The 23,073-nt window shown below is 43.6% G+C and overlaps 1 protein-coding gene across 9 annotated transcripts in view; it reads right to left on the reverse strand.

The window, feature by feature from the left end:
- The window catches only part of ZMYM4 (zinc finger MYM-type containing 4), a 3,261,850-nt gene that overhangs the window by 1,212,874 nt on the left and 2,025,903 nt on the right, over window positions 1-23,073 (reverse strand). For all 9 annotated transcript variants that reach the window (XM_044059341.1, XM_044059348.1, XM_044059366.1 and 6 more), the window contains one exon: window positions 23,005-23,042. In XM_044059341.1, coding sequence (XP_043915276.1) covers window positions 23,005-23,042 — 38 coding nt within the window. The remainder of the gene's footprint in view (window positions 1-23,004; window positions 23,043-23,073) is intronic.

The following is a 23,073-nucleotide window of genomic DNA, read 5'->3' on the forward strand; positions in this document are numbered from 1 at the left end:
TATCCCTGGCTTGTTGGAGTAGATGCTTGGTGGTGGGAGATAGGAGCCAGTCGTCTAGATAGGGAAACACTCAGAATCCTAGACGCCTCAGGTGAGCCGTGACTACTGCCATGCATTTGGTGAACACTGGGAGCTGTAGTGAGACCAAAGGGCAGAGCTCTGAATTGGTAATGACTGGCTCCCATCCGGAAGCGTAAATACCTTCTTGATGTCCTGTTGCATCCTGAAGGTCTATTGAGCACATCCAATTGTCTTTCCCTAAAAAGGGAAGTAAAGAATGCAGTGTCATCATTTGGAACTTGGACTTCTTGACAGATTCATTTAATTTGCATAGGTTTAATATGGGTCTCCAGTCCCCTGTTCTTTTTTGGCATCAAAAAGAATCTTGAGTAAGTTCCGAATCATATTTGGTCTGCGGGGACTTTTTGAATGAATCTTTTTTTGCAGCAACTTTTGAATCTCTATAGTTGCTTGCTCCCTTAGATTGGGTAGAACATCTGGGAATGTTCTGGTCTGTGGAACAGGATGGGAGAATGGAACGGAGTATCCTCTATTATTTGTAGCACCCATTTGTCTCTTGTGATAGTTTACCAGGTTTCTGCATACATGGATAAACATCCCTGACTGCCTCTAGAGTAGAGCAGTCAGGCCCCCTTTCAGGAGCGCTGATAAGGGCTTCCACGAAAGGAATCAAGTTCACCCTGGTTCTGCGGGTCCCTCTGCCTCTGGGGCAGCATCTACCATTGCTACCTCCCCCTCTGGCCCTGGGGAAGGAATCACCCCGTGCAACCTGGAAAACTGTCTGGGATCTTTTGAACCACATTTTCCTACTCTTCTGACCTTTAGGATAAGGTTTTGAAGGTACAGAAAAACATACTCCAAAGGCAGAGAGAGTTTTTCCTTCCTGCTCGCATCGGGTGAGAGTGCCTTTTACTTTGGGTCCAAAGAGTGAGGAACCATCAAAAGGGGCGTTAGTAAAAGTAGACTTAAAGGGCTCTGAAAAATTGCACAAGCGCATCCAGGAGTTTCTCCTGAGGGTAAGTCTGGAACCTGCTGTCCTGCTCGCCCCATAGGCTGCGTAAGATATCAGCCTCATGGAGGAGTTGACAATGGAATTTAAGGTGGACAGCTGGGAGAAGACCTTCCCATTCACCCCCCGCAGCTAATGAACCATGTAGAGCATCTCCTAGTTCTTTCAGGAGATCTCTTTGTAGCCTTATAAAATGGGATAGGTAGTTCAGCGATCGTAGTCAAAATGCCGCTAACGAAAAAACATGCTTCCCCTATCTGTCCATCATTCGAGAGTCTTTATTCGGAGGATGAACAGATGAGGAAGTGTCTGCAAGTTCCTTCCTGGTGGCTGCTGCCACCACCATAGCATCTACAGGTACCCCCTTGGTTAGGAAATCCTTTCCCGAAGGGGCTGACAAGAATTTGTTTGGCCACCGAGGGACTGGTTCCATAGTGTCAGGTGACTCTCACGCCCTTCGACTAACCAGGTCCATTAGCTCATTGAAAAGCGGAGACACCCAGGAGGCTGAAGGTTGAGATTCAAAATCCTTCAGTACACTAGAATATCTGCAAATAAGATATCATCAGAGGACGGTCGTGGGGACCCTTCCGACTCATCGAGGTCGGTGTCTGAAGTGACGGACTCATCTGGGGAGTCTACGTGCTTCCTCTTGCAAGTTCTCTTCCAAGGTGGCTCCTCAGAAGGATATTCTGGGGAGGCCTCGGAGGACAGCCTCTGGATCTCTGCTGTCCTGTGGAATGGGTAGTGTCGAGACAGTAGCTGGTGCCTTAGGGGGACGAGTACTAGTATCCTTCTGTGGTGCTGAATGGGTAGACAACACACTCCTCATCAGCTCAAAGGTGGATCCCGCCGGCTCCGAAAACTCCCTCGGCTCCGAGGAAACAGAGGAAGGCACCAGAACCAACAAGATCGGACCCAAGGCCGATGTGGGAGCTGAGCTAACCTGGGCTGACGCTCTGAGGGGTAGACTCTGCACCGAAGAAGATCAGGGCTGAGAATCCCCCTGGGGCCGACCGGGGAACACCAGCTCCCAGACTCCCCGGACGGCACAGAGAGAGTCGGAGCAGATGTCAGCTCCGTGAACACCGAAGGGGGTCTCGGAACAGACGGATCCACAGTAAGCGGTACCAAGCACTCTGGCTCCGAAGGAGGAACAACAGTAGGTATAATTGGTACAGTAGGCTCCAACACCAAATGGGTTGGAGCCGAGAATAATTTATTCAGCGCCGGCGACTTCAGGAGTCTGCGCACCACCCGTTGCACATCATTGTCCGATAAGCTCCAGTTGGACCTGGACGATGGGGATGGAGAGCGAGACCTGTGTAGAATTGGAGATATCAACGGAGAAACTGGTGAAACATTCATGGACTGGCTCTGAGTAGAGGTATCTTGCGGCTCCGAGAACTTTGGAGCTTAAGTACCTTGCTTGTCAACTAATATGACCTCTGACGGCTTCAAGGACTGTGGAGCCGAGGAGGTAGTGGCCTTGGAGAGTTTTTGTAGTTTGACTGGCGGCTCCGACTGAGCCGATGTAGCAGGTGAATGTCTTTTTTGAGATTTTTCCATTTTAAAAGAAGGAGAAGAAGAAAAGGAAGAAGACTTACTGGACAGCTTCCTCAAAGGTTGGCTTTAAGAACCCTTTCAGAATCAATTTGTTTCTCCTTTCTTGAAGTACTCTTGCACTGAAAGAGTGACAAAAGGTGCAGTCTTCTTGTAGGTGAATAGCACCAAGGCAATAAACACATCTGTGATGGACATTTTTTGTAAGCACTTCTGCCATTTTTTTAAAGCCCGAAAGGCTTATGTTCTCTCTCTTTTGGGTCTTCAGACATAGTTAAGGTAAGACGGCAAAAGCAACAATAACAACAAGAAAAATTTAGCTATTGAACTGTTGAACTATTGAACAGCTAAAGCTACACAGAATAGTAACTACGGGAAACACAAGAAAAAAGACAACCAGGGAGGAAAAAAAAAAAAATAGGGCCTCTAACTCAAACGGTCCTATTTTCAAGACATGACAACAATTAACTACAAGCCCTCTAACTTAAATGGGCAAATAGCTTTCTAACTTAAATGAGCTACTGATAAACTTAACACACAGAAACAACCACTACAAGGGACACCAGTAGGCCTACAAAGTGACGGCAAAAGCCGTGCCAAAGGGGATAAAACTATCACTATCTATTACCAAATATAACAGTTTAGAGGAATTTGTCACAACTTAGCCACGGCCAACATGAGCGCATCCAACCTTGTAAAGTGGCAAACAAGATGTGGGGAATTACTCCACTGCATTGTGGAATATCTTCTTGCCACAAGCCAGGTTTGGGACTTTCAGCTATGTATTCGGCCAAGTCGCAGAGAGTCGGCTCCAAACCCATCATTGTAAGAATGAAGGCGAGATAGGGCAACATAACATCATCAGTTTGGGACAAGAATGTGATATAAAAGAACTCAAGCAAGAGCAAGTGTATAAATGTTTGGGAAATGATGAAGGATCAACAATAAAACATTAACAAATGCAAACAACACACAGTAAAGAATATTTTAGAAGACTTAAACAATGTACAGTTTTGGAGTGACTGACTGGCCTCAAAAGGTGTTGGATAGGTTTGACAGTGTTTTAAGCTCATCAAATGATTTATAAAAATCAGTGCATACCAAGACTATACATTCCTCATTCAGAAGGAGATATGGGTCTCCTCAAAAGTGATTACATGTACAGCTCTGCAATTGTAGGACTGTAAACAACTGCTGACCTGACAAGACCCAAACATAATGAAAGTTTTAAAACATGAGGAGAGTAAGTCTAAGATGACTTCCATGCTTAGTTTAGCAGAAGCATATCGGGGTCAAGCGGGACCCGAAATTAAAACAGAAGTAGAAAAAACTCAGGCAGCAAGTGAATATGCCAAAAAAAAGAATATAAGGTGAAGGATCAGATGAGAAGGCAAGAAATGTGGAACATGCATAAACATAGTTGCAAGTACAGAATGCTCTTGGCATGAATTTAAACCAAAAGGTGAAAGGTTAATAATCGGCGGCCCAAAATAGTGGGCTATGTACATGTTGGTTAACAAAGTCCAATGAACATGCGGGAGAAACAGGCAAATGCAGGTTTTGTAAAATAGAACTGAAAACAGTCACACTTCTTGCTACTGTTTGTGATACACTAATGGTGGAAGGAGTGTATACTGAAAGGCATAATAATGTGGCAAGACTATTGTGTTGGGGATTGGGCCAACATAATACTGAAGTAGCTGAAAAACACTGTGAACTTAAGTCACAAAGCATTACAGAAAATGATAAAGTTTACATTACATGGGATCAGCCATTACCAATAGTTCAAAAATAGATGCACAGTAGTCCATGAAAAGAAGACAGAAGTAACACTGATCATTGAAATTGCTGCACCCAGTGACTATAGTTGTCTTATGTACACAGAGAGAGACAGAGTCATAAAATACCAGGATTTACAGGCAGAAACAAGGGCAATGTGGAAGGAGGATATCCAGAGAATTCCAATAGTAGTAGGAGCAACGGGTCTTATAAAAAAGAATTTACAATTGTACTTAGATATATTACTGATTGTAACTCCGTATGAATTGCAGGAGGAGTCATTATTGGGCGCAATGTGGGTGTTGCGAAGAGCACATCTGGCTAACTTTAATGATTGAAACAATACTATTTTCATGAATTTAATACTTTGATTTAGGAACGGGGTCCATTCCTGTCATGGTGTTAGAAAACCAAAAGACTTGAGAGAAATTAAAAAAGAGGAATTAGGATCCTTGACTGGAGGCCTGAGTACAAATGTACCTTTAAGATGGGCTTTACACCACTTTGAAGAACTTAAAGAGGAGTTATTTTCATTTGACTGAAAACTGGAAATAGCTGTCAAATGAACCCTGACAGTTAAATAACATGCCCCATTGTCAAAAATGGAGGCTAGAAATTCAAGAACCGCTGAGACTGGGGCAGAGAAGGGATCTAGGTCACTCTGGAGGGCCCAGATTGAAAATCACTTATTTACTTTTATACATTTTCCTGGCAGAGACCTTTTGAGAAGATAAGAGAATACAGTGGACTGGGGAAGAAAGCCTGGACTGTTTAGCCATCACTGGAAGTAGAGAAACCATGTGGTCAAGTTGAGATCACTGATATCCAGATGTGTCACTCCTGATGGGTGAGAGAAGAGGTCTGGACTTGGGTCCAGTATCCAAGGGGGATGCAGGAGATGAGGCCACAGGAAGGGAAAACAAACTTGACCAGATAAGTGTACTGAGGATAACAGTGCTCTTCAGCTGGAATGCTTTCTGTAGAAATCTGGAAATTAGCGGTAATAGGGCATAAACATAGAGGAGGCCGGAGGGCCAATAGTGGACTAGAGCATCTATCAGTGACTTCCCTCATGGAAGAACCAGGGCAAAGAACCTGCTGCACTTGTTGTAGGGAGAAATGAAAATATCTCAGCATGGCTGGCCCCATCAACGGAAAATCCTCTCTGCCACTTTGACACTGAAAGAACACTCATGAAGCATCAGAATAGATCTGCTTAGTTTGTCTGCAAGAACACTGGCTTTCCCCGGTATGTGCATTACTATGAGAAGACAAACAGAAGAGATCATTTGCCACACTCTCAATGGCTCTCGGCATGCAGGATAAGATCCACCCAGTCTGATGATGTACCACACTACCAACATATTGTCAGTCTGAATCACGATCATCCTGGAGGGGACAGCATCGTGAAAGGCCTGCATCGCTAGGGGACTGCTCTCATTTCTAGGACACTGATGTGAGAATTTGCCTCTTCTGGGGACTAGACACCTTGGACTATCCTTCCCAAGAAATGCCCTCCCACCGTAGCTAGGAGGTATCTGTTGTCACTATGGCTACTGGTTGAGGGAGAGCAAGTGGACATCCCTGACAAACTTCGTCTGAACGGATCGCCAAAGAAGATGTTTCTTGTAAACTTGCATGATCCTGACTGGTGTGTACAAGTGCTGCTGAAAAATAGACCACTGCACTGATAGACTGCAGTACAGAATTTGCATATGAAATATGGCTAATTGAACCAGAGTAATTGCTGCTGCCATGGTCCCTAAGGCTTGCAAGACTGGTCATGCTGGAGGAGAAGAATGCAAAATCACTTCCATGACCTGATATCCGAAGTTTGTACTCTTGTTGGAAGAAATGACGATGTCTGACCATGTCTAGACCAGCACCTATGAACTCCAGATTCTGTGCAAGTGTGAGCTGTGACTTGTAGTTGACTGTAATGCCCAGATGGTGACATAACTGAAGCAAGCAGTCCCCTGCTTGTATAAGTAGATGCCTGGCTGGAGCAGTCAGGAGCCAGTCATCTAGATATGGAAACACCTCGAATCCTAGCAGTCTCAGGTGAGCAGTTACCACCGCTATGCATTTAGTGAACACCTTGGGAGCTGTGGAGAGGCCAATGGTAGTGCTCTGAAATGGAAATGGCTGGCTCCCAGCTAAAAGCACAGATATCTCCTGGAGTGCCTGTTCATTCTGTTATGACAGTATGCATTCTGGAGATCTATTGAGCACATCTAATAGCCCTTCCACACAAGGGGCAAAAAATGAACTGAACAATGACCATCTGGAACTCTGAATATTTCATGTACTAATTTAGTCTGCTGAGATCCAGGATGGGTCTTCAAGTCTCCTGTCTTTTTTGGTACTAAAAAGAATCCTGAGTAGGTTCCAGTTCCTAACTGGTCTGGGGGCACTTTCTGGATGACTCTTTCTAGCAACTTTTCTATTTCTAGGGCTGCTGCCTTCTTCCGACAGGGTGGAACATCGACAATCTTCATTTTTATAGGGGGATTTAGGAAAAAAGTATAAAGTAACCTCTGGATATAATCCTCTGTACCATAGTATCTCTTATGATGAATGACCAGGCTTGCTGGGTGCACAGAGAAGCTCCCCCTCATCTGCCTACAAAGTACTGCAGACAGGCAACCTTTCTGGAATGCTGGTAGGGTTTATCCAAGAAAGTATCCCTGAAACCCTGGTTCTGCAGGCCACCTCTGCTGTGGGGGGGGGGTGTCTTCTGTTATTCCCCTCCTCTGTCCCAGGAAGAACAACTGTCTCTTTTTGAGTCTTGGAAAGGTCCATCTTCTTACCACCTTGTGGATTCTGAGAGAAAAATCTCTGAGGGGGTAGAAAAATGCATCCCAATGGCAGACAAGGTCTTTCCATCTTGCTCACTCCTGGAGAGCATTTCATTTACTTTGGGGCCAAATACGGATCATCCACTAAAGGGAGCATTGATAAACAAAGACTTGAACTACTCCACAAAATGGCACAGGTGCATCCAAGCATGTCTCCTAATGGTTATACTTAAATCTGCCTCCCTTGAGAAACTTTAGCAGCATCAGATAATAGCCACATGGATGTGTTGGAAATGGACTGAAGAGTGGCCAGTTGTGAAAAAGGTTTCTTCTGGTCCTCCACAGACCTGGACCTGGAAAGAGATTTGGAGAGCTTCTTGATCAAATCCCTTTGTAACCTTGTAAAGTGTGCCAAATGATTCAGGGACCGTACTGCAAAGATAGCGGAGGCATAGAGGCGCTTGCCAAACCTGTCCAAGGCCCTAGACTCCATGTTAAGGGGGTGAACAGATGAGCTCTTTTCAGTGAGCCTTTTTTTAGTGGCTGCTGCCACGATCATGGCATCTACAGGGAGACCCTTGCTCCAGTGGACTCTGTCCTTCAGGGGAGCTAAAAAAACGTATCTGGATGCCTGCATATAGGTTCCACAGTATTTGGCTCCTTCTATGCACAGGGTGTGGCTAGGTCTATTAACTCATACGCCAGTGGGCCCACCAAAGAGGTTGCTGGACCAGACCTGGAAGCTTCCAGACATGCAGACTCCTCTTGGGAAGGGGGTTTGGAAGGCCATCCACCTTTTTGCTTGAGATGTTCCAGAATCTCCCCAAGGGAGACTTCGTCGGATGGAGATCTCCCCTTCACTGAAGTCTGTATCCTCGATGAGAGATTTCTGGGAGGAATCTAGGTGTCTCCTTTAAAAAGTCCACTTCCTAGGTATCTCCTCAGTGGGATGATCTGGTGAGGTTTCGGAAGAATTACTAGAATCCTGGATCAGGAGAGTCTGTAGGTCAGATCAGGGCAGCTGTTCCAGTGGAACAGAAGATAGAAACTCACAGCACAAATCTAATAAGGGATGACCAGACTGATCCAAGATGGGGAGAAATGTCTCTTTCCTAAACATGGAAAATGCCCTCTCCACTTACTTGAAGGCAGAAGACCAAGGAGAGATGCAAAACAGCACAGTAGCCTAAGCCACCTGCACCACAGAACTCCACAACCCCATCATTTCCCACCTAGAAGCAGGAGTTGGACCTGAGCTCTCAAATTCCAAGGCTCTGAGAAGAAGGGATGACTCTGACAACTTTGGAGTCGACCTGAACACCCCAGACCCAGTGCAAACACTTTGGATCCAAAGTTTGTCCTGCTCTGAAAGGGTCAGAGCCAAAAGATTCAGGAAAACTGAGTCGAAGAATGACCAATCTTCGGATCCAACCTAGACAACCCCGGCGGACCTCAGATCCAATGACTCTGAAACCACAAGACAGATCAAAGAAGGAGATATAGTGCGTTTCTGAGTAGGAAGCCAGCTCATGGGTCCAATGGGACTCGAAGTTGGAATAATCCCCATCTGAATTTAAGCCCTGAGGAACTTCATCATTCTGTCCACCTCTGCCTCAGACAGACTCCATGAGGAGCTGGTAGGTGGTGGCCTGGACGTTTCTTTGTGGTCTCCTGAAGCAATGGTGAGTAAAGATGAGAAGACACAGTCTCCTGGGAAAATCCTGGGGACCTGGTCCTAGGAGATCTAGGTCCTGTTGCAGACAGATCCTTAGGGGAGGTTATATCTGATAGTTATGAAACCTTGGCTGGAGGTTTGGCAGTTGGAGCTGACCGAGAACAGTCAGGGGACCGTTCCCTGGGTTCCTTCTCTTTCGGCACCAAACCATGTTTCGATTTTTCTGCCTTTTTTGAGGGAGGTTCAGTCCCAACTGAGGAAGATGCAGCAAAAGAGTGGAGACGACCTCTTAATATGAGTTTGTTTTTCCTATCACACTGGGCACAAGTGTTGAGCCCTGCGCAAATAGAACACTGAACTTCTAAGTGCGAAGCACCCAAACAATGAACACACTCTTTATTGGCATCTGAATTCTGAATTTTATGCACGAGAGGTGCATTTCTTAAAGTCAGATGGCTTATCAGCCATCCCTGTGAGAATCTATTGAAAACAGACAAAAACAGCAAGGAGACTAAGAGAAAAAGAAAAGTTTTTTTTTATGACAGCAGAAGGTACCAACAACTGTACTAAGGATATTTTTATACTCCAAGTAGACTCCAGAGAATTTTTCCTCAGGCAGACAGCAAATGTTGGAGGTGTGACGGGGAACAGAGAGGTTCTTGGGAACATATTTTCTGGGAGCTCGAAGAGTTGGTGGAATTGATTCCCTGCAGGAGGCGCTGTCGGAGATGCTGGGTGGGTGGGCTGGTGTGACAAGGGTGATGATTTTTCTGAGCTATGATACAGAATCAGAAATACCTAGACATAGTAAGGCCTTGCTGTGTCTAATTATGTTGGCTCCCAAAAAAGCAATTACTAGAAAATGGAAATCAAAATTTAAACCAACTATAATAAAAATAGTGAACACAGCAATAGAGATAAAACTGGAACTGAGATCTTTACAAAAGGGAAGGAGCAAACTACATAGGAAAAATGGGAAATGTGGCAACAGTACATATAGGGGAGAAATGAGGTTTAAAAGAAAGCACAACTCAAATGAGCTATGCAATGTTGACTGAAAAAGATTGGGCAGATTATGTCTGCAACTGGGAGTGTGTCAGTATGGCCTGTGATGTACAATGCTTGCAACTAGGATTGTCTTGGTGTGGTTTGTTTTCATGTATATAAATGTATGACTGCTTATGTCATAAGTGATGGTTTAATAAAGATATTTCTTGTTTAAAAAAAGGGGGGGGGGGCAGGAATTGAAAAAAAAAACTCAATGGTACGAAGAGAATACCTGAAAACAGGGTAGGAGAGGAAGGTTATCAATGATACGAAGGGTACCTACAACTGGATATAGAGGCCTAGTTTAGTACATTTAAGAGGAAAAAGGGAGAAAATCCTTAGAGTGAAAGAAAGACAAGCTCAAAGATTTCCTAACACGGAGGACAAAAGGAGGATTATCAGGAACTAAAGTTTAAAATAGAAAAATGTCAAAAAAACAACAAGTACATATCTCCCATTCTCGAGAGAAATGGAATGTGTGTCTGACTGTTGTGGAGGCAAACGTGATCTGAGATATGCTAGGAAAATATGCCATTATGGGTAAAGGGAGAAGTTTGAGAGTTGGATCTGTGAAGCTGGTAAAAGCAGCAGAGCTGGATCAGAGACCTTATCCATTGAGGAATGAGTGAAAATGATGACCTCAAATCCTAAAGTTAACTTACTGGTTGTGTGTCCAGGAATGCCAATAACAATGTCTCAGTCACCTGAGACAGGCACTGTACAACCCTCTTAGTTGGAGAAAACAGAAGGTGTTATCTCATTGTAACTTGCATACAGGAGTAACAGAAGATTAATTTTAACCTTGTAGAGTATATTTCTTCCAACAATAAATGCTTTCAAGAAAAGGAAACAGGATAAAATATAATCTTTACTATGGCACAGTTTAATTTATTGGTTTACAATATAAATGGATTTGTTGATAAGGGGTAAAACAAGCAAGGTACTCACCTACATTTACAGTAGTAATGCAGTAGTATTAATGTTACAGGAAACAAACTTGAATCATAGGTTCATAGGTAGGTACTAGGCTATCGGCCTGAGGGCCTACGTAAGCCTAGCCAACAAGGTTCCCTGGCTTACGAACATTTTGTAAATAAAAGTAGAAAGGAGTGTTAACTTGTAGGAACAGGAGGAGAGTGAAAAAATGGGGTCTTACTATTAATTAAAAAAGGTACAAGACTGAAAAACAAATGGACAGGCTAGGAAGATTTACAGTGCTGGCAGGATTTTGGCAGGGTATAAGAAATACACTGATTGCACTACATATATTAAGAACAGCCTGGACATTTATTATGGGAACAAGGAGGGCACGCTAGAAGGGCTTTAATGCCTGTGCTTGAAACATTTGTATGTATGTATATATGTATGTACATTTCAACAAAAGAAATGAGACAGGATGATGATGAAGCTGGGTGGGAGGGCAAGAAATAAGAGGAGTAGGATTTTGGATGCAGATCTTTAAGGAAATTAACCACCACCACAATACAGAACATTATATTCATAACGTTGCACCACAACACAGAACATTATATTCATAATGTTGCAGAAAGTATTCTAAGAACTAAGACAACACATAAATGAAGAAAGATTTTGCCGACAGGGATGACGTCAAGTAGGCATAAGAAAACAGACAAGGGGGGACTGGAATTTACTGGAGAACACCGGCAAAGCAACCAAGGTATTTAAAGCAAATAAGTAGAGAGGGAAAAGTAAGACAGGAGGAGGCCAAGAAGAAGTATGGACTGCAGGTGAGAGACTGCCTTCCATATCAGGGATCGATTCATAGGTGTTCACTAGGTTAACGACCACAAGGGCCTTTTTAAGCCTAGCTATACACTACAAATCTCTGACAAGTTCTGACACCCTTGATAAGTGTAAGCATGGGACTGGGAGACCTTGATAAGTGTAAGCATGGGACTAGGAGATGAACCATTTACAGGTTACCTGTGTCCATTAGAGGCATAGGTGCCAAACCAGGGATGAATGTCCAGTTTCCCATGCACTTGAATTGGGTTAGGGAGGAACTCAGCTTCACATGGATGGGGAGCCTGTTCCATAAATGCAGTAGTCTCTGGGATGCATACCTATCTCTCCAGCAGGTCTTATTTACAGCCCAGGCAAGGTTTAAATCTTTAGAATGGGTAATTCTGGTGCTGTTTCTTTTGTGGATATGCAGGAGGTCCATCAGAGTGGGATCGAGTGGGGTCTGACAATGCCCTGCATGCCAGGCATAGATCTCCCCTCAAAAGCCTGTAAGAGATAGAATACAGGATAGGGCCTTGAGGCGGTCGGCATAGGACATTTTGCATATGCTCTGTATTCTTTTAGTGAGGAACCTCTATGGACGTTACAATTGTTGGATATGCCTGGTTAAGTACATACCAAAGGGGGCATTGTACTCAATGATAGGTCTGATGAGTGCTGTATACAGTGCAGCAATGACTTCCTTGGACTTAGATGCCAAACCTTTGTTTATAAGTTGCTCAACATAGAATGATTTCCTCACCACTGTAGACATGTGATGGTCAAAGGCTAGATTACTGTCTGTGTGTGTCCCCAAGTCCCTCACTACTGGGTCACCTCTAAGGGGTGTGTTGTCAAAATGACAGTTACCAGGGATGGATGACTTCCCAAAGGATACTATTATGCATTTTTTTGGCATTTAGTTTTAGTCCATGGCTCTGACACCAGTTATTTGTCTTTGTCAGCCCCTCCTGGAGAACATTTGTGTCAAGTGTGGGATTCAATGACAGCTCCTAATTTGCAATCATCTGCAAATGTAGTCAGCCAGAGACCACTGACATTGGCCTTGACTTCGGAGAAGTAAATGACAAAAAGGAGCGGTCCAAGGACTGATGCCTGAGGGACTCCACTTGTGACTATTCTCTTTGTAGAGGTGGACTCCCCAATTCTAACTTCCTGGGTCCTCTCTCTGAGCCAGCTGGTTATCCACCAGGTGACAAACGGGTTTGTACCCAACCTCCTGAGTTTGTCAACAATGCCCGAGTGGGGTATTGTGTCAAATGCCTTGACAAGGTCAAGGTAGGCAGTGTGAACGATTTTGCCCTCATCCATTGCTTTGGTGACCTTCTCAATGAAGTCCACCAGATTGAGTAGGCATGATCTGCCCTTGATGAAACCAGTGTCTGGAGGTTTACTATATCTCTACTGATCATCTCCTTAATTCTTTCCATGGCTTTACATATAAGTTTAGTGAGATTTATGGGTCTGTAGTTTTCAGGGTCTGTAGATGGCCCACCTTTGTGCAGACGGATGACTGTTGCCTTTCTCTATTCATGAAGCACGAAGCCTGTTTGAAGGCTACAGTTAAATAGTAATTCCAGAGGCCCTGATAGGTCATGTTGCATGCTATTTAGAAACCGTCCTAGGATATTGTCTGAGCCCACTGATGCAGTGTTCTTAGTCTTAGAGACAGCATTAAGAACCTGTTCCCTAGTGACAGCAGGGGAAGTTATATTTGATATTTTCTGAGGGAAAATTGAGGGGGGGAGAGAGGAGTAAAGATGGAGCTGAATTTATCAGCCAGGAGGTTTGCTATATCTTCTGGCTCGGTATAGGTGGCTCCATTTACAATGAGCTCTGCACACAATTGTGTATTGCCTTTAAGGTTGCGGACACAGCTAAGGAATGCTTTGTGGTTGTCCTTGGCCTGGGAGGCCAAACTTATCTCAAATTTGGCTTTGGTAGACTTTATTTGTCCTCTGAGTTGTTTGTTTAGTTTGATGAGAGTGCTTTTATCCTTCCGGGTGCTGCAGCTCCTAATTTTTGCCATGATTCCTGTTATACATTCAATTGATTTTGTGATTCCACCAGAGTGACTTGTTTTTTGAGTTAGTTCTGTACTTCTTCCTGGTGGGAACAGCTGCCTCTACGCAGCTATTAACATGCATGTGCAGGGTTTCTGTGAACAGTTCTGCATAAGCACAAGTGTTCTCAGCGTTTATAAGGGCTTGAAATTTTGCCAGACTCTCACTTAATAACAGGAGATTAGCCTTAGAATAGTTCCTGAATATTCCTGGTTGAGCTGGGGGACCAGGTTTTATTTTTACTTCAAAGGAGACCATTTTGTGGTCTGACCTTACCAGGGAAGGCATTACAGTAGGGGGTGTGCAAGCACTGGGTCTATATCACCATATCGAATGGTGATAATGCCGAACGGTGACAATATCGAAAGTTCACGAGAACGAACTTGCGTTTTTGGGGTTGCGGTACAGTGAGGATTGGGATATTTTCCCTTTCCTCACTGTAGTGCGACCTCAGAGTTGGAATATATATTTAGCGCGGGGGTGTGGGGGGCACAGGCCCCCACAATAGCAAGTTTGTTCTCGTGAACATTCAATATTTTTGCCATTCGGCATTTTCACCATTCGATATGGTGATATAGACCCTGCAGCACTCTCCCATATTAGTGAGGACCAGATCCAGTGTGGTTGCACCCCTGGTTGGTGTATTGACTATCTGGTCCAGGGAGTTTGTGTTTACAAAATCCAAGAATCTCTGTGCATGTACGTTTGATGTCATATAGGATTCCCAGTTAATAGTGGGGTAATTAAAGTCACCCGTGAATATGGTATTGGGTTGGATGGTTAATGTTTCTAATAAGTTTAAATACATGGTATGGGTTTCCTGGGTCATAGAGGGGGACCTATAGCTTGCAAGGAAGTGGTATTGGATTTTACCTAAAGTGATTTGAACATGGAGCAGCTCAAATGCATTGTCCTGTTTGACAAGCCTTGAAGTAGATTTATTTTGATGTAAACAGAGACACCTCCATCTTTAGTCCCTGTCTGTGAAGTAGCTGGTCTAAATACATGGAAAGCATTATAACCTTGCACTGTCGGTGTGCTCTCTGCAGCTTTACACCACGTCTCAGAGACTGCACAGATATCACCATTCTCTAGGGTAAAGAGAGCTTCCAGGGAGTGGAGTTTTCTGTTTAGGCTCCTAGTGCTGAGCAGTAATACTTTAGATTTTCTTGGTTTTGATTTGCTATGTCAGAAGCACTTTCAGTTTGGCATTGCCGAAAAAAGACACTATGGGGGAAGAAAATGTTTTAGCTAATATTCAAAAGCCTACAGGGGAGAGGTACAGACCATTCCTGGCAAAGCAGCGTGCTCTGTTGACCATCTCCTTCCATGCTGACAAATACTGCACCCTCTTAGAATGACACCAGAAACTAAGCTAATTATTAAAGTCAATCATCTTTTGTTCGTATTGTGGCATCATCCTTGGAAAAGGTAAAATGCTGCTCATCATATAGTATAGGGAGGTAAGTCTAAGGTAATTTACTCCCACAAGGACTATGACTGAGTTATATTGGTAACTGTGGTCCAATGACCTGAGTGCAAGCGTAATGTGGTGGATCCTAGCCCATGATAAGCAACTGGTGAGAGGGACATCAGTGTGTCTCACGATGGAGTCTCCAATGACTAGAATGTTGGATTGTGTGTTGACTTGGCTTATGGGCTTAGATATAGAGGCTTCATGAGATGTAGCTCTATGTGCTTATGTGGGTGTTATTCTGAATGGTTGTGTTTGGGACTACTGAGGGTATTTCTTATGTGTACTTTGTCTAGGAGGTCTTTGTGGTTTAGGAAGGTTACATGTAAGTGGCTCGGTACATGTGGGTCTATATGTCTGCTTTGAATTGTGCACGATGGGTGCAGCATGTGTACTACTGACATTAGGAGTACTTTTGTGAGAGCTTTACCTCCAGTGATGTTGTGTAAATACATCTCTCACATACCGTATCAATTTGTTTGAGAATTAACTGGTTGGTAAACATGAGGCAATTTTTCCATTGCCTCAGGATGCCCATATCCACCAAGCTAGTAACAGAGACAGTAGGAATGTTCATATCCATGGCAACAGACCCTTTTTTTATTGTTTAAACTGTTGGAGTGAGAATATCAATCACTGTCAGGTGTATCTGGTTTGCAGCTATGTAGACAGTGCTCGTCACTGCAAACTAGTTGCCCTGTGTGCAACTAGATAGTGGAGAAGTTTCAATTGTGCTTTTACAGGAAAAATGTCACTCAAGGTGTCTGAGTCTGTACAGAGCACTGCCAAACACTTGAGGGGAAACTAATATACAGACACTGAAAATTTAAGGATGAAGTATTTAGGCAGATATTCTGAAGTTAGAACAAATCAAGCAGTACTTACTGAAAACAAAGAATTAGCTTGTCAAGAATGATGAAGAGTTGCATAACTGGCTACTACAAATGCTGGTCTCACCACAGCTTCACTCTGTCGGGATACAATACTCCTTTGGTTCTTCTCTCACCAGAAGCAAAATGTTAGCACCAATCCCAAGAAGAGAAGCAGGCCACAGCCTGTCTAGTGATCCACAGGCTTGTCTCAGATGATGCAAGGAACTGTAGGCTTGTAGCCTTTTTCTGGTAAATGTCTCGAATAGCAACCAGACCAATCAGGTACATTAAGCACAGACACTCACTCTCCAGCCAGAAACAGTCAGGAATCAATGCACTCTGCTCCTACTCTAACTAGGATCAGAATATAAGCACAGACTCCATGCTGTCACCTATAAATCAGTTATTAGGCTTTCTGGTGATCAGCAGTCTCCAGGAAATAATGTCACTGTACTCCTTATTTCACCAGGAGAAAACAGAAGCACTACTGCCAAGATGACTACTGAGAGACAGAATGTGGGCTCTACAATAACTGGTGGTCTTGCAGTAGATGGTTAAAGGTAAGATGAAAAAAATGTTTTATCCTAAACACTGCAGTGTGCACGAAGCAGTTAGAAATGAAAGTGGGTAACTTAAGTTTTAGCTGTACAAAAGTTCAATTTTAGTGGAGACACACTATTTTTAAAAGAGCAAGACAGACTGAAAGAGGGTGGGCACTTTTGTATTCTGGTACTATGGAATATAATAGGATAGCCCAATAAATTTAAATAGTTGAAGATCAACACTACTTTGGCCCTGCTGTTGGCCAAAGCTCTAGACCCAAAGGATGCACAAGCTTGACAGTTTAGCGTCCAAGTGGACCAAACCTAGTCAACATACAAAGCAAATGTGCATGTCTTTGGGGTGGGCAACTGATGGCCATAACTCAAACATTTCTTAAAGCCCAAAGTCTTATTCATTTTATGGCAAAAGATGCAACATACGAGAAACACAAAATACACACAGAAGAAAACACTATGTAGATTTCTAAATATGGAAATATCACTATACATACATATACAGACAGACACACACACGTACACATATGGATTAAAAAGCGTGTCAGATAATTTTAAGTAATTAACATCATATTTATCTACAAATTTTTATCTAAAGTTAATTTGACTTGACAAGCATTTTTATTGATGGTTAATTTTATCTAAAATGTTTAAGACAGAGAAAATGAACCAGAAATTTCTGCAGGGGGACAAGCTACCTTGCACCCCCCTCCCACACACACACCCCAACTTAAAAATACCAACTCCATGGTCACACAACCACAGAGAAAGTTAAATATAGACAACTCACTGTGGCATTTCCTCATTCCTCTGTGATTGTGCAACCATGGAGTTAGTATATTTAAGTAAAGGGGATGTGCGGGTGAAGCCTTCCTAATGGGTGGGGGTGCAGGGGTCTTGCCCCCTGCAAAAACATTTATTTTTGGTGCATTTTCTCTATCTTAAACATTTTAGATAAAATTATCTGTCAACAAAAACGTTTACCAGTCAAACTGATTTTAGATAAAAACGTGTTGAATTTGGTGTAAATAAAAAGTGTGTTATATAAATTTAACCAGATCCATAAGTGTGTGTGTGTGTGTGTGTGTGTGTGTGTGTGTGTGTGTGTGTGAAGAAATAAACTTGTACCAACTATCGAAAGTAAACCCCAGAAATACAGCCACAAATACTAGGAAAATTATTAACAATATGGAAGGAAATGATAGGAGCAATGCTCATGCACTTAACAGAGTGTACAATGGTTACCTAACTACCACTGTAAACTATTAACGCTATCAGTTATGAAAAAATAGTAAGTATAGGAAGTCTGGAAGAGGAGGTACCTACTAGGACAAACATAAGTAATTTTCACTTACTGAAAACAGAAGCCTCTGTAAACATGTCCGACTCTGAAAAGTAGCAAACAATATCTGAGGAGAATTAAGATGGCAGAGCTTTATGGGAGTGGAGGTGTAGCTTTGGCACTTAAGATTCTGAAGTGCCTGCTTAAGATCCAATCAGATCCATTAACTGAAAGGTTAAGGCAGAGGGGAAAAGATGACACCAGATCCATAAAGCTTTCTTTAATTATGTTACAATTTTCAGAAACGTTGTCCAGCTCTGAGTAAAACTAATAGTAAAGGATATCACACTGGGACCCAAAAAACAAAGCCAATCTACTAGCCGACAAATTTAGCTAAAACTTCAGCCCCCTCTCCCTTTCTATATTCCCAGATCACATTCCTGCATCTACACCCCCTCAAACCTTCCAAGAAAAGCCCTCAAGGCACAATACAAAGCCAAGAACTTCTCTGGGGCATAGGTAAGCTACAAACATTTGAGCCTAGCCAGTCAGATTCACCTATGTCAGATCCTGTCTAATTAACCTAGCTGATTTCTTCAAGATGGTTACTGAAACAATCGATGAGGGCAAATCAGTACATACCACATACCTAGACCTTGCCAAGGCATTAGGCACCATCTTACACTCTGGTATCATAGATAAACTCACCCAGCTAAGTTATAGCCACAAAAAAAACTGTTTTCCAAGAGAGAAATTTGAGCGGTATTTTAGCCAAAGGCTCAAAGGTGATTGGACTAAACTCTGTAATACGACAGTAAGACCCCAAGGTGGAGTGGGATCCTTAATTGGAAGTCTAAGCAAAAAGGTACCTTTAAGAAATGCTTTACATAACTTGGATAAGGCTAAAGAGGAAGGAAGCACTGTCTCCGATATGGTAGTTGGAGATGGCTGACTTCTGAACTTTGATGGTGGAGAAACTAGCACCATTTCGAAAATTAGAAGAAAGGAAATCTAAAACAGCTGGAAGTGGAGCAGTGAAAGGATCCAATTCTCTCTGCTGAGACCAAAAAGAAAACCTTTTCCATTTAGTGTTATAAATCTTTCTTGTAGAGGGTTTTTGAGATGAAAACAAAATTTGGCGGAAAGGAGATGAAAGCCTGGAATGTCTTGCCATCATTGGAATTGGAGAAACCATGCAGTTAATGTGAGGCCTACAATGTCCAGATAAGTCATCCGTGACAGATGTGAAAGGAAGTCTGGACTGGGGTCCAGTGTCCAAAGGGGACATATGTGAGGCCAGAGAAAGGGGAACCACATGTCCAACACCAGAATGGGGCAATGAGGATTACTTTACTCTTCAACCGGAGTGCTGACAGAATTTGGGAATTAGAGGTAGGCGAGGATAAGCATATAAGAGACTGGGGGGGGGGGGGGTAAAAGTGGACTACAGGATATCTGTGCGACTGCCCTTGAGGGGGAATTAGGGCAAAGAACCTGCTGCATTTGTTTTTGAAGGGAGAGGCAAAAAAGATTGCAGCAAAGCTGACTCCACTTGTGGAAAATCATATTTGCCACTGTTTGAATGAGAGACCAGTTGTGAGGCATCACGATAGCCCTGCTGAGCCTGTCCACTAGAACAATGGATTTCCCCTGGTCTATGCATTGCCACAAGAAAGCAGTTGGAGGAGACTGCCCACTGCCAAACTATCACTGCTTCTAGGCAAAGAGGGGTAAGACCTGGTTCCACCCTGTTTGTTGATATACCAAACTACTGACATATTGTCCATTTGAATAGCAACAGTCCCGAGAGGAAGACTGTTCTGAAGTGCCTGCAACACTAAAAGGACTCCTCTCATCTCTAAGACATTTATATGCAAATTGGCCTCTTCTGGGGATCATGTGCCTTGAACTGTCTGTTCCAAGAAATGCTCCCCCCACCAACCCCAATTGGGAGGCGTCCATGAGCAACATGGCGATTGGGGGAGGAAGGATAAAGGGATGTCCTAGACAAACATCGTCGGACTGCATTCCCCACAGTAGGGATTCCTTGCAAACCCGAGACAGTTTTATAGGGCTGTCGAAGAAAGGGCCATTGCACTGCTACAGTCCATTAGAGGATTCGCATGTAAAGGCGAGCTATAGATATTTAAAGTGATCACAGCAGCCACTGATCCTAGGGCTTTGAGAATCAGCTTTGCTGGAGGAGAGGGGTGAGAAAAAACCTGTCTGACATGCAATCTTAAGGCAAGAACTCGGTTTTGTGGTAAGAGAGAGATGACTGACTATATCTAGGTGAGCCCCTATAAACTCCAACACATGAACTGGTTGTAGGTGGGACTTCGACAGACTGATTGTGATCCCCAGGGAGTGGGATAACTGAAGTAAGTAATCAATGGCTTTTCTAGGTGACGCTTGCTTGTAGCGGCAGTGAGCCAGTTATCTAAATAAGGAAATACTCTGACTCTGTGCAGTCTTAGATGAGCTGCTACCACTGCCATGCATTTGGTGAACACCCTGGGGGCTGTGGTGAGACAAAAGGGCACGGCTCTGAACTAGTAATGACTGGCTCCCAGCCAGAAGCATAAATATCTTCAAGAGCACCTGTTCATTTTGATATGATAGGACACATCCTGAAGATCTATGGAGGACATCCAGTCATCTTTCTGTAAGAGAGGCAGAATGGACTGAACTGTGACCATTCAGAACTTGGAACTCTTTACGAACTGGTTCAGATAACTGAGATCCAAGATGATTCTCAGTTCCCCTGTTTTCTTTGTCACCAAAAAGAACCCTGAGTGAATTCTAGATCCTCTTTGGTCTGGAGGGTCCTCTTGGATGACTCTCTTGTCTAGCAGCTTTTGAATCACTAGAGCTGCTGACTCCCACTGACTAGGAGGACCATCGGAGGAGACATTTTTCTTTTCATTGGGGGAAGTTGAAAAAAGGGAATGAAATATCCTCTGGATATAATCCTTTGCACCCATGAGTCTTTTGTGATGGCTGTCCAGACCTTTAGGTGGGAAAAGCACCTTCCGACAGACTCCAGAGAAGAACAGTTGGGCAACCTTTCAGGAATGCTGAAAGGGCCTGTCCTAGAAGGAATCTCAAGACCCCTGGTTCTGCGGACCTCCTCTGCTATGTGAACGGCGTCTTCCTTTATAATTATTTCCCCATCTGCCTCTAGGAGAAAAACCTCTGCATGATTCTTGAAAAGGCCCTTGAGATTTTTGGAACCGAATCTTATTACCACCATGCTGGTTCCTAGAAAAAGGTTTCGGCAGGGTAGAAAAATGGATTCCTACGGCAGATAATGTCTTTCCATCTTACTCACTGTGGGAAAGTGTGCCTTTAACGGCTGGCTCAAACAAATATAATCCATCAAAAAGGAGGGTAGATGAATGATGCTTTAAAGGGCTCCGCAAGAATGGCAAAGCCTCATCCAGGCATGTCTCATAATGGGTATGCCTAAACAGGCGGCCCTGTGAGGAACATTCAGCTGCATGTGAGATTAACTTCATGGACGCATTCGATATTGACAGTAGGAATGGCCATTCATAAGGAAAAAGATTTTTGTTCCTCTGCCGACAGGGACCCAGGGGTAGAATTAGAGAGTTCTTTAACTAAGTTCCTGTGTAACCTACTGAAGTGTGCCATGTATTTCAACAACTGTAAAGCAAAGGTCGCTGAGGCATAGACTCGCTTCCCATACCTGTTCAATGTCCTAGACTGTCTATTATGGGGATAAACAGTAGAGCTCTGATTCGCTAGCTCCTTCTTGAATGTCTGCCACAACAACCATGGTGTCCACAGGGATCCCCCTTTCATCCAATATTGTCTGGCTGTAGGGGCACTCATCTGGGCATCCAGGGATCAGTTCTACAGCATCCGGTTCCTTCCACGCCCAGTGAGAGACAAGACCTATAAGCTCATCTGCCGGGAGGGGGGGTAACCCAGATGTAGATGGACCAGACCCGAAGGCTTCAAGGAACACTGATTCCTCCTGCGAATGGGTTTGGGATGACCAATCACCTTTCTGGTGTAAGATTTCTAAAATGTCTTCAAAAAACACATCTTCAGGTGGTGATCTAGGGACCCTTCCCAGTCACTGAAATTAGTGTCTTCTGTGACAGATTCCTGTGGGGAATCCATGTGCCTCCTTTTGCACGACCTCTTTCAGGGGACCTCTTCAATGGGATGTTCTGCAGAAGTATCCAAACAGGAGGGAGTTCCTTAACTGGAACTGCCTGGAAGCTCATACAGGCTGGCTGCCCCTGGGGGATAGGATGAGTAGATTCAGACACATAATCCAAAAGGGAAACAGGAACTGGATCCAAAGACTTAAGAGTAGAAACTGCTCTTGGATGAGAGAAAACTCTCTCCACCACCTCAAAGGTAGAAGGGCCAGCAGAAGCAGAGGACAATTCAACCGGATGAAATTCTCTGATCAGCCAATCCAGGGCCCACCCCAACCCTCAATTCCAAAGTAGGAGTTGGAGCCAAGCTGTTCAGTGCTGAGGCCCCGAGGGGAAGCAATGGCTCTGAAAACTTTGGAGTCAAAGACATTCCCTTGGATCTGACACTGACACCTTGACACGTCCTACTCTGGGGATGTCAGCGACGAACTGATCAGGGAAGGAGTCGGGAGTCAAAGAAAGAGATAACTTCGGATCTGACAGTTTAACTGTTGGGAGATCTTGGATCAGAGGGCCCTGAGACAGAAGGTCAGATCACAGAAGGAGTGATAACTGTATGACAAGGGAGTGCTTTCACACCAATATCTGAATTTTTGATGCTAACTGCAAATTAGCATTAATTTTACCTCTGAAACAGCTGAATATAGCTCATATTCTACAACAATCAAAGAAAATTGAGAACACATTTATGAACAGAAAATTACGTTAACACCAGCTCCTAAACTGCACCGGATAGGTACTGTAACCAAGGTAAATGGTTAAAAAGCTCTTATTTTACCAGCATAAGATGTATATTCAGCACATCCATTTTATGAATTTACAAGAATGCAAATAATCCACATTCAGTACTTTTAACTCAATCAAGGCAGTCCAAACTTCAAAACATTTTATAAAGCATTGCACTTACATCTCCAATAATTTTTGCTGTGACAGATGGAACAGTACCTGTTGAAATAAACAATAATGTGTAAAGGAA

Source organism: Protopterus annectens, chromosome 1.part2, assembly GCF_019279795.1.
Source record: "Protopterus annectens isolate FY-2018-M chromosome 1.part2, PAN1.0, whole genome shotgun sequence".
Taxonomy (NCBI): domain Eukaryota; kingdom Metazoa; phylum Chordata; order Ceratodontiformes; family Protopteridae; genus Protopterus; species Protopterus annectens.